The sequence below is a fragment of the Lactuca virosa genome, chromosome 3 (assembly GCF_052849685.1).
Source record: "Lactuca virosa cultivar CGN04683 chromosome 3, Lactuca_virosa_CGN04683_v6, whole genome shotgun sequence".
Taxonomy (NCBI): Eukaryota; Viridiplantae; Streptophyta; class Magnoliopsida; order Asterales; family Asteraceae; genus Lactuca; species Lactuca virosa.
This window is the reverse complement of record NC_136428.1, coordinates 160,471,836-160,489,925: the sequence shown is the minus strand read 5'-3', so window position 1 is coordinate 160,489,925 and position 18,090 is coordinate 160,471,836. Positions and strand designations below refer to the sequence as shown.

General features: G+C 35.4%; 1 protein-coding gene across 1 annotated transcript; it reads left to right on the top strand.

Moving 5' to 3' along the window:
- The first annotated feature begins 1,034 nt into the window (after positions 1 to 1,034).
- On the top strand, positions 1,035 to 4,426 carry LOC145166758 (NAC domain-containing protein 76-like). Its single transcript, XM_079085792.1, has 4 exons — positions 1,035 to 1,147; positions 1,335 to 1,551; positions 1,832 to 2,103; positions 3,473 to 4,426. Exons 2-4 carry the CDS (start codon positions 1,383 to 1,385, stop codon positions 4,109 to 4,111), a joined length of 1,080 nt encoding a protein of 359 aa, XP_078941918.1. The 5' UTR covers positions 1,035 to 1,147; positions 1,335 to 1,382; the 3' UTR covers positions 4,112 to 4,426.
- Positions 4,427 to 18,090: the final 13,664 nt, after the last annotated feature.

Below are 18,090 nucleotides of genomic sequence, written 5' to 3'. Positions count from 1 at the left end.
ATATTTTAGATCTTGTGTGGTTTTGGTGTTAAGATCTAAAATGAATACTTATTGCAATACTTTGTCTTGGAAATCATTATTATCGTTGGGCTATTATCAACGAGATGGTGTCAGTTTCCAAGAGTACTAATTTAAGGTCGGAAAATAACTCCAAGAGGTTGTGTTATTTTATGCTCGTTCGTTCTTATATATGGACGCTAAAGTTCTTGTGTATTTTTAGAAAAAAAAATTAATACTTATATATTTTTGTTTAGACGAGATTGAACTTATTTTTTTTCTTTGGTTTAAACATATGTTTAAATTTTCTAGTGTCTAACAGACTAACTGGTGTTGTGATCTGATCATTGTTTGTTCGACTTTGTTGCAGCTATTTTGTAAGTTGTAACCATTTGGTTTTTGTGCCAAACTCTTTGGTAGCTAGTATTTCTTTTTTCCTAATAAAGTTTCGTCGGTTTCCTAAAAAAGGACTTGTTAGAGCTCTAGGTTATTAAAACAGTTAACTACAATGAGCTAACTAGTCGAAAGAAATGTATATGCTCCTAAGTCATAAGGTCATCATCTCCAACTCTTTAGGCTAAGGGGTGTCCTTATAATGTATTTATGGGTGAAAACGATTCAACATCATCATCATGTCTTTTAACAACACACCTACTATACTTTGGGGGTGGTGTTCATTAGTGAAGAGAGAGAGAGTTCCCTCAAGTCACCACCCCCACTCTACAATACAATTACTATTCTTTGGGGTGATGTGGTAAATCCCACTCACCCCCACTCTACGATACAATTACTATTCTTTGGGGTGATGTGGTAAAATCATTTCCACATAGGATTCCTACGTGTAAAAAAGACATCATACCGGATAGCCTTATACTTGGTAAAACTGTTAGAGGTGCAACATTCCCTTGCACCTATCATACTAATTAATTAAATCTTTAAACTTTTGACTCAAGTTAATTGTCAATGGCTGATGACATATAGACTTGTTATGTACGTTGGGTCTTTCCAAACACCACCACACTGTTAACATTATGCTGACTCTACTCATTTGTCTTTCTAGAGAAGAATAAGCACTGTTTGGGTTATGAGTGTAGCTCACCACCAAATGAGTTGATGATTGTCACTGATAACACTTGTCACTTTTTAATTTGTATGGTTCATAATTCTCTTTTTCATCTTTCTTTTCCTTTATAGCTAGCCTTTTTTTCCATCTTCTCTTTTCTGCTCGTGCTTGCATATCAACTCATATCAATATTCAATTGCTCTCTATGCTTATGATTATTCAAGGATCATAATCATCTAGCACTAAAGAAAAGTTGGTGGTGAATTTGATGCAGAATTGAAGCAGTACGATACAGTACCTGTAATATTAGTTAAATTTTATCATGGACACCATGGATCAATCATCATGCGTCCCTCCTGGATTTCGATTTCATCCTACTGATGAAGAACTTGTCGGTTACTACCTAAGGAAGAAGGTTGCATCTCAGAAGATCGATCTTGATGTAATTAGAGACATCGATCTATACAGGATCGAACCATGGGATCTGATAGGTATTCTTTCGCTTCCTTGGTTTCTTATTACGTAGTATTGCTACAAGATCCAAAGATCGTAGAAGAAAATCTTTGCTTAAGTTTTCATATTGCTAATAATTAGGTTTTAGGTTTTTTCTTTTCATTTATAAAGAAAACCATTTTGTCAAAATCTCAGCCAGCCTATGATCAATATCAAGCTATGATCATGACGACAAATATTTTTGAATATACTTTTGATAGGACATTGACTGATCAGTAACGTACGTTTGATCTGTTTTTTTCTTTTCTTTTTTTATAGAAAGATGTAGGATTGGATACGAAGAGCAAACTGAATGGTACTTCTTTAGTCACAAGGATAAAAAGTATCCAACGGGAACGAGGACGAATAGGGCAACAATGGCAGGTTTTTGGAAGGCTACTGGAAGAGACAAAGCAGTTTACGAAAAACTAAGGCTCATAGGAATGAGGAAAACTCTTGTGTTCTATAAAGGAAGAGCACCAAATGGACAGAAAACCGATTGGATCATGCATGAATACAGGCTTGAATCCGAAGAAAATGGTCCTCCTCAGGCAAGTAATTATTCCAAATGTAGATCTCATTCACTCTTCATAAAATTGTTCTTGCTTACGATATATATCATCTTTTTTCCAGTTTTTTGTTATCATGGGTTATTGTTTCTCTTTTGATAAATCTTCAGATTTAATCTTTAAAAATATGGTTTTTGATTTTATGTTATTTTTACTATCTTCATCTATTTTCCATATATTAACCATGGTGTCTTCTTTGTTGAGTCGTACATTTCATATTTAAAGAAAACGTAGTTCTCTTCATCTTTTCCAATGTTTCCAGTTTTAATTTTTTTCTCTACTTTTCTTCGATCTTTCATATTTGTTCTCTGGATCAAATCATCAAAACGTCAATATGCTCAATATTGTACCATATATATTTTATGTTTTGATAAAAAAAATTATTCTTGGTTTATTTCTTATAAAAAACGCAAGTGCGAAGGAGATCTAAAGACTAAACAAGGAACAAAAACACCTTCAGTGCGTAAATTCATAAAGAAATTTATATTTCGACTAATCACCATCAAATAATTTGTTTCGGTTAGTGTTTTTCACCTCGTTTACTAGCTACAACATAATATATATTAGACTGATTAGAGCTCCCATGTTGAAATTCCGATCCCGCTGTTCGTTTTTAATCAATCAATTTCCACAATTTTATAAAGTTTAATGGATATATATTTTATACAATTTTATTATTTTTTTCTCTGGATTAAATTTTACAAGTTTCAATAGAATATGTTCAAAAAAAATCATTTATGCTTTTAGTTTTAACCTACAAGATATCATGTGTGTGTGTCGTATAAAAATATCTTTTTTCATGCATGCTCTCCGCCACTGTCTTGTATTCTTTAGTTTGTGTTTGGATGTCCCTTTCCCTTAATTTCCTTTTTGGTGTAAAATCTTTGAGAGTATGTGTGTGTATGTGAGGCAAAAAACTTTTACTTTCACCGTTTCACGACTATCAATAATAAAAAAAAACGTTCATCACAAAGATAATTTCAATTCAAAGGAAGGTGCAAAGTACTTGGCTTTTCGCCGTGAGCTTTTTAACTTCTTAAAGTAGTCTTCCACCATGTACACATAATCCATCCCAGTTTGACTTCCGTATCATGTTTTCTTTGGTTTCAGAACACTTCTTAGTCACTAAGTCAAAGAGGATATAGCAATAAAGGAATGGTTTAAAATGTTTCGTACAAAAGTATAAATATAATAATTTTGGACTCAGCTAGCTAAGAAAATTGCAATTAATCAATTAAAAGAAGTTTGCTCGATCCCTATTATATATTTTCTAACTGATCTAGCTACTGGTTACCTTCTTTTGTGAAATTATTTAGTTGAGTATATATGCATGGTGATCAATCTTTTGCAGGAAGAAGGATGGGTGGTGTGTCGTGCATTCAGGAAACGATCAACCGGACAAACTAAAACCACCGAAGGATGGGAATCAAACTTCTTCTATGATGATTCAAGCCGCATGGATCCGATTGATTACATTACAAGTCAACCCTCGAGTTCCATATTTTCACAAAGCTTCCTGTGCAAGCAAGAGTTGGAAGCAGTAGAGAATTTGAACTTCGTCCACTGTGATCAATATGTACAACTTCCACAACTCGAAAGCCCATCTCTCCCATTAATAGAGAAACCTAGCTCTATATCATTGGTGTCATCATCTGAAAATAATGATCTAGAAGACGATCTACAAGGAGAGAGAAACATACACAACAACAAAATTAGTATGAATAATATAGATAACGTCGATAAAGTAACTGACTGGAGAGCTCTTGATAAGTTTGTAGCTTCTCAGTTGAGCCAAGAGGATCGATATGGGCTTGGTGAAGGTTTGTCTTCCAGCTTTCAAGGGAAAGAAAATTCGAATTTCTCTTATATGTTTATAGAACGTGGTAGGGAAGAAGAAGATGGTGGAGGAGGAGGAGGGAAGCTGAATGTTTTGTTGAGTTCGAGCCACCAAGATCATTCTGATATTGGAATGTGCATATTTGATAAGTGATGAATACGAAGGACTACATTGATGCACTGAGGAGATGATAATACTGGTAGTCTCATAAGTATAAGAGTTCAGTGATGAATACGAAGCACTACATTGATGCAATGACGAAATAATAAATTGATAATACTAGTAGTCTCATAAGTATAAGAGTTCGCTAATCTTGAGACATATATAACGCATACATGTATCTTTGTCATTTTCTTTATATATTGTTGTGAAGGAGTCGTAAGAGTACAAAATAAGAACCACTCTTCCCTTATATTACCAACGAGTCATATACAATGTATACACAAAAACTATTTCCTATTTTATAAATTTAAGATTCGTTATTAAACAAAAATCTTTGTTTAAGTTTCCGTTCTTTGAAACAATATTGTAGAAAAGAACTTTCCTTGCACTCATAGGAAAAGGTTAAAAAATTTGGGGCAAAGAGGGAAAAATAGATATGAAAAAAATCAATTTGACTCGTTATACCAAAACTGATTCCCATAAACCCCCTTAAATCTCTGATCGATTAAGGTAAGTTATGTATTTTTAGTTGATTCTTCATATTTTCCACGAATGTAATGATTAATAACACAATTGATGTATTTTAGTAGGACGTCTTGTACCATGGATGGTTGTATCATACTTGATTTCATCGTTTATACTGTGAAGTATCATGATCCTACTCTCATAATGATAATTAATGTTGATTTTGGAGGAATGGAATACAATGTATTCTAAAAATTTGTTGCAAAATCTATTTAAGGAATTGGGTTGGCATGTTTACGATTGTGTTCAAAAAAGCCATTAACTATTTTGCAAAAACATTAAGATGTATGAAGTACTATAACATTCTTAAACATGGATACCATTATGATAGAATTATCCTTTATATAGATACTAATCTATAACCCGTAAGAACCATGGTTACAAATTTAATTAAACTTTCATAATAAAATTCAAAATTATTATAATCTATGTTAATTTTATTTTAATTTTTATTATAATGTTATTAATTTAATGTAATTACAGTGGGAAATTTGAAATTTGAAATGGAGAATCAATAGGTTGACAAGTGTCATGACATTAATCAGGATGTCTAACAGGGTGATACACGGCAAAAGAAGATTAAACATATTCATTTATTAGAATAGGGAGATCATGGGGAATATTTGACAAACTACTTAGAAGAGATAGAGTAGACCTACTTAGGAGAGATGGAGTAGACAAGGTAGACAATGACGCATTATCTGAAGATATTTCTATATGACATGAATAATAAGACGATGTAGCAAGCTTGAACAAAATACGAGATGACCATTTTTGTTAGAACTTTGTGTTGATTATCATATTCTAAAATAAGCCACAACAACTGATGATAATCATAATTGTGCAGACGAAGTTCTCTACCCTATATACGATCTTTCCATTCCTTATATGTCAATCATCCCTATTTTAGGGATGAAATCAAAAACAACTAAAAGAATACATATCCAACTATGATGTTGCGAATAGTTATGCCAACTATATGAAATATGATAACCTGTGGTTATCGGTTAGTCATGGTAAACGAAATAGTGACATTCATTGTCCTTCAGACTGTACGTGTCTTAGAGGGGCAAGAACACTTATCCAAATTAAGTCTTTAATTTGTAACCACCGTCTTGAATGAAATTTGCAAGGAACTTGTTATATATTCTTAGATTTCTATGTAATAAGTGTTGTAGATAGAAATTTTTACTTACCGCTTACATCTTGAAATTGAACTAACATCACATGCAAGGCAAAGATCTTGAATTTATTCAGTATGTTGGACTTTCATCATTTTTCTTATAAAATCTTGTGCATGGACTCAAGGCTTAAAGAAAAAGAAATATACCAAGTCAACTACACGTGGTCAATGCCTCATTAACTTTGAAGACCCTCTAGAAAATCGGGTCAAGCAAAGATCAAGGAGAATCCCAAGAATCTTGGAATTCTAGTTATTCTTGTTATGTATAAAATACTAGTTGATCAATGCACATAGAAATGTCTACTTCTTCTTTTCTTATTCTTTCAACATTTTAGCACAAACACATTCTTTCTAAGATCATGTAGCACTTGTAACATTTATTTACGATATAATATGTGTTCTAGGGCAGGTGAGTTTATCACCTCCTGAGGTTTTATGTCGAAAAACCAAAAGGATTAAGGTCTTTCTTCGTACATCTATGTGTTCTTACTTTGATTTTACCCATTAATAATTGTTTAAATGATTATAACATTGTTTACATAGTTGTTTGATCGTTTATCCGTTTTCATATCAGCTTATCAAGATATTTGGTGGAATCTTGATACCTTCTCAAGTATCTTAGAATTTCCTTATATAAAATTATCTATTAACTATTTTATCAATATTTTTTCCCGAATACTCCAAATATAATTGCTTATAATTTAAAATGAATCAACTTTATTAAACAGTTTTCTGAATATCACTATCTTCTTCCCATGATCTTGGGTACAACCAAGATCTTTGACATATCTCAAGATCTTCAACGCTCTAATTTTCAACATTATTCTTAAACATCACACCATACTTACTAATTTGGTTATGAAATTAGTTTGTTAATTTGTGACCAAAACAATTTGGCGTCACGTGGGACAAGTGGTGTTATTCTATTTTTCTCTTTAAAGTTATTCAAAAAGTTTTTTCAGATTTTCAATCACTTACATAATTTTGCACAAAAAATGTCTTCTTTACCAAAATCCACTTCTAGCATTATTTCATTTGTCTCAAGTGGTTAGAGCCTTCCCTCACTTTCTGCAGCCACCTCACAAAGAAGGAATTTTGATATCCCTAGAAGGGGAATCCCAACATCCTTGTCACTCCAATACTCAGGAAGTGCAACTCAGGAAATATCAATTATGGTCTCGAACAAAGAGATCATAGCTATGTTGACTAGAATGGATCGACATGTCACTAAGCAAAGTGAAACCAACAAGATGATATTCGATCAGGTGGAAGCACTAGGCTCCCAGTACGGGAGATCTTGTATCCCAAGTCGGAGACTTCATATCCAAGAAAGCTTCCATCTTCACAGATGTGGCAACTCCTAGTACAGGAGATCTTGTATACCAAGATCTTGAAAGGATGTTTAATATTCCACTTAGTACCCAAGATCATCGGATAAGACCATTCATGGCAAAGGAACTCAAGCAACTAAGAGATATGATCTCAAGTGTACCATGAGTCATTCAACCAATACCAGAGGTTTCACCTGTCATGTAACATCCTGTTCTGAGAAGTTTCTTATTTCGGGATTGAAGGCAATAAATGGATCAAGTAAAGGTCGTGGGCTTCAAGGGAATAGGGTTTATACCCTATTGGATGTTGATAATATTGGTTAGGTGATCTAAGCCATTGGTTTGTGTTTTGGAGCTAAGGGGTAAAATGGGAAAAGTTATATGTTAGGCTTTTTGCATGGATTATGGTTTTTAGTTTGAAAAGTGTTAAGCCGAAATTAACTAGATAGAAGTGTGGGGCTCGTCAATACCTTTTCGTGGATGTAAACATCGCCGGAAATGGAGTTGAAATGAAAAGATTATGGTTGTTTGAAGTTGAGGTGATTTTGGGTGAAAGTCATGGCCACAGACTGGGGATCAGTAAGGCCCCAAGCCCATGATTTTTATAGGGTATTCAATGTATTTAAGCTTAATATTCCGCATTTTTGGGCATTTTATCAGCTTCCATCATCTCTAGAACCTCTTGGGAGAAACCCTAACCTCCACCTTCAAGATTTGAGCTTCTCAACTCTCATTTCTTCTCTTTTGGATGTTTTTTATGTTATTTTTATGAAATAAGAAGATCACGAAGATTATTTTAGTTGCAAGGAATGATGCTTCAAGTTTGGATCCATCAAAGGCACTACATTTTTGGACCATTGTAAGTATAAAGTTCCAATCTTGTTATCTAGTTCATTAGATCTTTTCATTTGGGGGTTTTTGGCACATTTGGTCCAGTTTATGAGTGACCTTGGAGTTGAGTGGACTCCAACATCTTTTGATCATTTTGGAATGTTTCTTGGACTCCATGGACTAGGAAAGTTATGATTGTTTGCCTGCCCTTTTAGCCATGCAAGTTATCTTGGTCCTTTAGGCCATTTTGGTGTATTAGAGTTTAGATATTGAATGATTGGGGAATTATTATGGATAAATTTGGAAACTTTATCCCTCTAGACATCTTGTTGATTCAGATCTGGAAGTGGGGGACTTGGACTTAATGGATTAAGTTGAGAAAGATGCATTTTTGGTCCATTTAAGACTTAAAGTCTACATCTTGGTGTTTTGGACCTTCCTAATGGATAAAGTTAGAAATTTTATCCATTAAGACCTTGGAAAGAATCAAATCTGAGCTTTGGAGATCTTGAAATCGGGAAAAAAATGGATTAAGCTCATTTGAGCTGTTCAGACCAATCCCCACGGTGTGGCCTTTGGCTGCCACGGCGTGGCAACTTAGGAATCAACGATTGTTTTGGTACTTAGTACCCACGACGTGGCCAAGGAAGCCCATGACATAGAGGGCTGTTGTTGGCAATTTTGACATTAGCTTTGACCATTGACTTTTTGACATGTTTGACTTTTGGTCAAACTTGGGTAGAATTGTCTATTTGACTAAGGGTTGGTTTCGGATTTGCTTTAGGAAGCTTGAATTGGTTGTTCTGATGTTGAAGTAGATGTTGGGGTTCTGTTAAGTAGTTCAGGTGATTCTTGTCACTGTACTTGTGGGTCAAAGGCACCAATGTCGGCCCAATAGATTGTGTTATATGATGGGTTTTAGTATACTCCAACATCGTATGGTGTACATACAACCCTAAATGCTTTGGATCTATGTTTTCTATAATTATACATGAAATATTGTTTCCAAAGCATTAAGCCTACAACTAGCATACAAAAGATATAAACAACATGGAATTGAGTTATAGAATTACCTCCTTGTTGTAGCTTGTAGAACTTCTTGAAGTTTGGCCTTTAAGAACTTAGTGCCCCAAGTGTTGCACCTCAAATGGAATCACAACACATCTTTGGACAAAGGATGAATTTTGAGAGAATATTCTTGCACCTAAAATCGGCTCATGGAACTCCAAGGATTACTAGTGTCCATTTTGGATGCTAAGGGACTTCTTATATAGTGTGACAAGATTAGGGTTAGCACCATGTAAACCCTAATGCCCATGACTCTTCATATTACCTAGGATCCATGGGTTAAACCTCCATGGACTACCATATTTGTTTAGCCCATCCTAAATAACAATTGGCTCACACTATAAGAATCATTGATTTACCAAATCAATCCTCATATATTTAATTAGTCTCTTTTGATCACAAAATTAATTCCAAATTAATTCTTGATCAATACTAATTAAATCATATGATTTCATATTAATATATTAGAACTTATAATATATTAACAAATCATAAATAACCTCTTCTCAAAAGTCCATCCTATCAAATTGTCCTGGTGATATGCAACCCAAATGGACCATGCTACTCTCGGGTCAAGTACATACCAATTATAGTTTTGGGCTTAGACACCTAATCCAACAGTCTCCCACTTGGATAAGTCTAATAACTATTATTTCAAGTACGACTCCAAAATCCTGACTAGCAATCGTAGCTCTTAAAAGCCGTTGTCGAACTCTGACCTAGTCAATGACGCGTTCATTAGATAAGGGATCATATATTCCTCCATTCTAGATATCATATGGACTGAGACATAGATTATACTCATTCTCTTTGTCCATCTGTTGTTTCCCGGTTTCCGATTTAAGACGATCGACTAATTGAACAAATCAAATCAGTCCAGGCTTGGCCAAGCACTTCGGGTGTCATCACTAAATCATCGAGGGGCCCACAGATATCACTTTTATCCACATGGGGTAGAAGGAACGGATAAACTTCGACTCAAATGCTTGCTTGTACTTACTCATCAAATTACACACAATAATATTTTTTTATAACACCAAGTTACTGGCGCGTTTACATATGTCAATGTGCAACCGACTTGCAACTACAACTCACACGTCTTGGTTTCAAGAATATAAGATATTATCGTCTTACAATCACTCGTGATAAAATCCATGAAGTGATTCAGATGAGTGTGGGTTTAATCCAATACTCGAATCTTATTCCAGGAGTACTTATGAACACTGCAGCTATGTCTAAAACACCTAGACAAACTACAGACTCATTCACGACAGTCTTGCCTCAATACCTAATCCTATATGGCCCCAATCGACTGTGGATGGTTTGAATAACCTAGTTATTCAGGAAGTCAAAACATGCAAAGTGAAACACAAGAATAATACTAATCCTATATGGCCTCAAAACCTTTGAGTGCCATATTGATTACTCATTATTCATTGTATAATGTTTCGAATAATCAACTTAATACTTGAATTTAAACGATAGTTATGCCATGCTCCAACATGCACACCATTGTTGGGATACAAAGTTATCCATGTATGACTTTGTAAATGGTTTGACTTTTATAGACCCACTTGCATGTGGTGCTTTACCCTTGTGACATGAGAGATAGAGAGTGAGAGAGAGATATATGTAAACACCTCTATATAAGGTGGGTTTATTCCACTTGTAGAGGTGTGCTTGAGAGATGTAAAATTGAGTGTGTAAGTGTGTGTTATTTATGTAGATTTAGATCTAGATCCCTTTTTGTAACACCATACATAATTGAATGCATCTCTTAAACATCAAATCACCGTTTTCATTGTGTGTTCTTTAATTCCGCATGCCAAACCAATGTTCATAAACAACATCAATTGGTATCAGAGCGGGTCTTTGAAGATCAACATGATTTTTGAAGAACGATTCTCGGTTTGGCAAAATTTGTCACAATTGGAGCATTTATGGTGAGTCTCTCTCTATGATCTCTCTTAATCTTGTTGAATCGTGCGTTGCGTTCTTGATTTTTGATCGTTTTGATTCGTTGGATCAAATTTTTTTGAAAAACCCGTTTGTTATGATCCAATAATTTTTTTGATCAAGTCCCGGTCCAATCCTATTTGTTTGTTCGATTCGATTTTCAAATTTCTAGTGTTCATTTGAATCGAGATTTAAGCCCAAAAATTCATGTTATAATCTAAATTTCGAATTCTTTACTGTTCATGTCTATTTTTTTAACTCAATCTTGAGTTACTGTTCGTTTTATCATCATAAACCCCAAATTCAATGACAATTTGTTGGTTATCAATTCATAAGCCCAATCTTCTATGCAATACTGTTCATAATCGGTTTACCTTAAGCCCATTAATATTTGTTTTGATCCGATATCAATTGGTATTAATCGGATATGAAGTGTTGCTCTTATTCATCCTAACACGCTTAAAGGACTTGTACTCTTCCATGTTCTTGATTGTTCATATGAACATAATTTTGTCTTGTCTTTCTTAGCAATTGTTGATTATAATTGTGAATCGATTCTATCTGGTTTGTATAAACCTAAAATCGATTATGATCAAGCTATCAATGGTCAATGAACGAAAATTTAAAAACGTGAAAAGTAAAAATTCGTTTTATGTTGTGTTCAATTCGATCTGAAGTTGTTGACTGTTTCCTTGAATCCACTTGAAAGCTTGAAAGATGAATTTGAATCATTCGATTGAAATTGAAAGGATGTTCTTTGCAGTCAAAATCGATTTCGATTGGTTTTTAATAGAATAAAGTCAAACTCAATTTTGACTAAATGGAAGAAGAATGCAGTTCAAAATTCAGTTTCGCATATCAGATTTTGAAATCGACTTGTTGATGTCGATGTGGGCTTATTGATTTGGTATCAAATGACATTTGTAAGGATGAAGAGACGAAGTCAAATTCACATATATGGATAATTTCGTTTTAGGCAACGAATCGGGGAAAATTGGCTTGTGTGAAACATTGATGATGAACAGATGGTTTGATTTTAGACTTGGAATCGATCGATGTTCGCATCATTAATTTTGGAATGAACTGGAAGTGGTTTATTTGGAATTTGGAATTTGAAATTGGATGTCGACGTCAATGGTTTCGCTATCTCATCGAATTTCAGTTCACGATTTAGTTCATATGAGAGTCGTGTTTATAGTTGACTGGTTACAGATCGATATTCGATGGGAAAGAACAGGGCAAAGTTAATTTCGATTTGGGTTGTTGATGCTTCGTTAATGACAAGTAGATGGGTTATTTTGGAAAGTAATGTCAATTTTGGTTTCAATCAAAAACCGAAGCCTTAATGGTTTTCATAACGAAGAGTGTATGATCAAAGTGTTGTAAAACGAAAACTGGAATGTTGACTAACGAAGTTTTGAGATCACTGATTAACGAATTGAAGAAGATGAAAAAGTTTTGTTAAAATGGTGGTGTGGATTTCGTGATTGAAACTAACGAACAGCAAGGAGAAAATTTTTTGATAGTTTGTTGATGATTCGCGAACTGGATTAACGAAGTGAAGAAGAAGGTTTGGTGTTGATAGTCACGAACTGTGAAACAAATGAAATTGGGGAAGAAACACAAAAGTTTCGGAATCAGTTCTTATATTTTTGAAAGTTTGTCACCTTTTACAAATTTCGATAGTTGGGCAATTTTTCGAAAGTTTGGATGCAATAAGGCAGAAGTATCGAATTTGGTCCCTGCTGTTTCAAAAGTTTGACAGATTACTCCCACATTCGAAAGTCGGGTTAACTTTCGACATTTTGGGACAAAAGGCTGAAATTTCGAAATTAGTCCCTGAAGTTTCGAAAATTTGACTGTCCATACCCAAATTCGAAAATGGATTGTTTTTGCTGAGAAATTGAAGAATATGCATTTCAGGCCCTTGCAGTTTATGCGAATTGACGCTTTCTACCCAGATTCGAAAAAGGGGGATAGTTTCGCATTTTTGGCTGTTTTGGGTGCACCGGGTCACTACAGAATTTTGAAATTGACAATTTCTACCCATTTTTGAGAAATTTTGTCAAAGGCGGGGTCCGTGAACGAAGCTAAAAATTGAAGATTTTTTCGGTTTTCCGGATTGAAGCAAAAAGTTTATGCCACATGTTAAGGGGGAGTTTTGACACGAAAAATTCCGAATAGAGCACGTTCTCTTTCCTTGATGGTTTTATAATCAAATTTCGATTATAAAAAGGGGGAGAAATTTATATGGAAATTCGAAATTGAATTTTTCATATTACGCGAACTTGAAGGCCGAAGTGACCTTGAATTTTTGAAGTTTATGAAATGATGCGATTGGAGATTCGGAAGTGATTTCGGTTCGAGATGGGTTTGGAATTATTGAAGATTTTTGGGGTGTGCTTTTATGCTCAACTTTAGGGTGATTATTTGGAGTTTGAGAAGCTCGTGATCATTCGTTGATACTCGGTTCGTATGGTCTCACATCCTAGAACCCAAATTGAAGAATCATGGAAGAATTGAAGATTTGATGTTCATCTCAACACGTGTCACGCTTGAGGCTCGGATCGCGTAGTTGCTCGATTTTGGAAGATTTGAAGTGGGTCATCCATTCCTAACTTTGAGGGGGAGAATGTTGGGATACAAAGTTATCCATATGTGACTTTGTAAATGGTTTGACTTTTATAGACCCACTTGCATGTGGTGCTTTAGCCTTGTGACATGAGAGATAGAGAGTGAGAGAGAGATATGTAAACATCTCTATATAAGGTGGGTTTATTCCACATGTAGAGGTGTGCTTGAGAGATGTAAAATTGAGTGTATAAGTGTGTGTTATTTATGTAGATTTAGATCTAGATCCCTTTTTGTAACACCATACATAATCGAATGCATCTCTTAAACACTGAAATCACTGTGTTCATTTTTTGTTCTTTAATTCCGCATGCCAAACCAATGTTCATAAATAACATCAACCATGTTTTTCTATGGTCCTGACTTTGTGAAGTAGATCATTTGGAAAACATTTCAATGATGCTCATTTCACAATTCCAAATCTTTATTGCAAGTGTAAGAATTTAAAATTCTTGTTACTGCTAGGAAGTGTTAGATTCAAAACTGTCATGCAATGGTTCTTCTGTAATGTCTAGGTACCAAAAGTCACAGAGACTTGACCAACGATATTACAAAATATTCCTTTTGAGATTGTTACAAGACAATTCCATGGAAATGAAGTCTCAGATTCAAACTACATTCCTTTGAACATCCTTCTTGCATAAAAGTTTCTAACTTTCTTATCTATTCTTAACATCCAACTCCCAATATGGAAACATTCCATATTTGCCACACGACAACTCATTATCAATAAAATCTTGTATATGCATAATGATGTCAATATGGTCCATCCAGTACTATACTTCTGTTGGGTTTTAAGCATTCTAACACTCCTATGGTGTACATGCAACCCTATAAACCTTGGATCTATGTTTTCTCTATTATACATGCAAATATTAACTATTCCAAGGTTTCATCCTAACTAGCATATTATGAAGCACCTATACTACAAAGTTCTAGTTAGATGACATACCTTTTGATGTAGCTTGATGTCTTCAAGCTTTAAGAGCTTAGCCCCAATAGTGTGGAAGCCTCAAATGGAATCACAAATCACCAAAACACCTTGGAAGAACTTGAGAGAATATGTATGCACACTAAAATCGGCCCACTCTTATTTTCACACACTTGTCCAATTTTGTGATCCAAGGACCCCTTTATATATTATGGAGGATTAGGGTTACATCCATGTAAACCCTAATACCCATGACCTTTCATTTACATAGGATCCATGGGTTAAAATCTTCATGGACCATCCATGAAAGCTTAGCCCAACCTAAATGAACTTGGCCCATTCCATATATATAAGAGTCCATATTTAATTAGTTCTTTTTGATCACTTAATTAATTCTAAATTAATTCTTGATCAATACTAATTAAATAATATGATTCCATATTAATATATTAGAACTTATAATATATTAATATAAATCATAAATATACTATTCTCAAAAGACTATCCATATAAATTGTGCCGGTGAAGTGCAACCCAAATGGACCATGCCGGGTCGGGTCAAGTACATACCAAATATAGTTATGGACTTAGACATTAATCCAACAGTCTCCCACTTGGATAAGTCTAAAACTATTATTGAGTATAACTTCAAAACCTAACTGGCAATCGTAGCTCTTAAAGCCGCTGTCGAACTCTGACCTTGTCAATGACTTGTCCATTAGATAAGGGATCATATATTCCTCCATTCTAGATATCATATGGACTGAGACATGGATTATAATCATTCTCTCTGTCCATTTGTTGTTTCCTGATTTTCGATTTATGATGACTGACTAATTGAACAAATCAAATCAGTCCTGGCTTGGCCAAGCACTCACATGTGTCATCGCTAAATCATCGAGGGGCCCACATATATCGCTTTTATCCCGAAGGTAAAAGGAATGGATAAACTTCGACTCATATGGCTTGTTCTACTACTTGTTGAATCATAAACAAAGTCACGTTTTATAACATCGAGTTACCAAATGCGTTTTCGTGCAATCAATGTATAACCAACTCATAGTAACAACTCATATCTCTAGGTTTTAAGAATATAAGATATTATCCTCTCATGATCACTCGTGATAAAATCCATGAAGTGATTCAAATGAGCGCGGGTTAAATCCAATACTCAGAACTTATGAGCACTCATGAGTGTTGTAGCACCACTGTTGAGTCCATTTGTGTTGCGTCTTTTTACTATAACAAGCTGGTTACAGCTGAGGAAGACGGTGAGGAACATCAGAAGTGACAATGGTCTGGAATTCAAGAACAAGGATTTTGAGGACTTTCTGGCTGATAAGGGGATAAATCACAATTTTTCGGCCCCTTATACACCACAGCAGAATGGGATTATTGAAAGACGAAACTGTTCGTTATGCGAGGCAGCCAGAACTATGCTCAGTTTCGCTTCCCTACCATTATACTTCTGGGCTGATGCAATTGCCACTGCCTGTTACACTCAGAATCGGTCCTTGCTCAATAAGAGATTCTCCTTAACTCCATATGAGATCTTAAATAATAGGAAACCGAATGTTAAATTTTTCCACATTTTCGGTTCAAGATGCTTTATTTTCAATTCAAAGGAGAACCGAAACAAGTTCGATGTCAAAGCCGATGAAGGAATATTTCTGGGTTATTCTCTGTCATCAAAAGCATACAGAGTGCTGAATAAACGCTCCAAAAGGATTGAAGAGACTTATTATGTCACCTTTGATGATAATTATATGAAGAAGGTTCAGAGGACTGAAAGTGACCTAGGTGACATATTCCCAGAATCTGGCCAAGTCTCGGTTCCAATATCCAACTTGTTCGAGGAATACATTCGGCTATTTGATGAACCGGAGAAAGCAATTCACTCCGAGGCAAAAGCAGCAGATAACAAAATCGATAATCTGAAAAAGGTCATAGACGAAGCTGCTAAAGAGATGGAAAGTGACCTTAAGGGTGCTACGTCATCGACTGACTCTCCAAACAATAATTCAATGTTCAAGGGGGAGAGCTCGACAGCACCAAAGACAACCCAACTCTCGGTTGAGGGGGAGAATCCAATTCCCTCCCCAACACATAAAGGTCCGGGTGAAGGGGAAAGTACAGATCCAAAATCAACAAGAAGTAGTTCAATTGAGGGGGAGAAACCAACTTCCACAGGAAATACAAACTCTGATGCTGCCTCAGGTTACACTTCGCCAGTCGAGGGGGATAAAGAAGATACAACTGTCGAAGGTGATGACGATCAATCAAAATTTGAAGTAGAAGTGGAGGCTGAACTGAATCCAGCATATGATCCAAACTATCCACCGTTAGCAAAATGGACTAGAGACCATCCCAAAGCACAGATCATTGGTGAAACTTCTGAGAAAGTTCTTACTCGTTCTCAACTGAAAGCGAAACAAACTGCATTATTCTCAAAAGTTGAATTTTGCATGTTTAATTCGTTCATTTCAAAGGTTGAACCGAAAACCGTAAATGCTGCACTTAATCATTCCGATTGGGTCCAGGCAATGCAGGATGAGCTTCATGAGTTCAAACGCAACCGAGTTTGGAGGCTGATTCCCACCCCAAAGGATGCTTCTGTGGTTGGCTTGAAATGGGTCTTCAGAAACAAGTTAGATAAAGAGGGGAATGTCATTCGCAACAAGGCTCGATTGGTGGTGAAAGGCTATTTTCAAGAGGAAGGGATAGATTATGAGGAAACCTTCGCTCCAGTAGCTAGGTTGGAATCAGTCAGAATCTTTTTGGCATATGTTGCTCATAAAAACTTCGAAGTTTTCCAAATGGACGTCAAATGCGCTTTCTTGAATGGAGAATTAGAAGAAACAGTCTATGTTGAGCAACCGCCGGGTTTTGTGAACGAAAAATACCCTGATCATTGCTATGTGCTGGATAAAGCTGTCTATGGATTAAAGCAAGCACCGAGGGCCTGGTATGAAACACTAACTCGCTTCTTGAAAATGTCAAAATTTAAACAAGGTTCAGTTGACCCAACCTTCTTTCGTAAGAAGGAAGGCGAACATCTAATGATTGTTCAGATTTATGTTGATGATATCATCTTCGGCTCCACGAATCCTAGCTTAACCGCTGAATTCAGGAAGTTGATGGAGACTAAATTTGAAATGAGCGCAATGGGTCCAATTAATTTTTTCCTTGGTTTGAATATTACACAGGGATCAGAAGGCATATTTATCAACCAGGAGGCCTATACAAAGAACTTACTGACGAAATTCGGAATGCAGGGTGATTCAAAAGTGAAGGTTCCTATGGCATTTGGCACTAAGTTAACTCCATCTCTGGAAAAACCTGCTGTGGACATAACACTATATCGTCAAATGATAGGGTCCCTTATGTATCTAACAGCTAGTAGACTGGATATTATGTTTTCTGTTTGTTATTGTGCCAGGTTTCAAGCCAATCCAAGAGAACCTTACATGGTGGCAGTTAAGACAATTTTTCGTTATCTGAGGCGAACCTCATC

Excerpts from the sequence above, each read along its gene's own strand:
- LOC145166758 (XM_079085792.1), top strand. The coding sequence starts at position 1,383 with ATGGACACCATGGATCAATCATCATGCGTCCCTCCTGGATTTCGATTT. Across the intron at positions 1,552-1,831 it reads CGAACCATGGGATCTGATAG|AAAGATGTAGGATTGGATAC; the intron begins GTATTCTTTCGC and ends CTTTTTTTATAG. Across the intron at positions 2,104-3,472 it reads AAGAAAATGGTCCTCCTCAG|GAAGAAGGATGGGTGGTGTG; the intron begins GCAAGTAATTAT and ends AATCTTTTGCAG.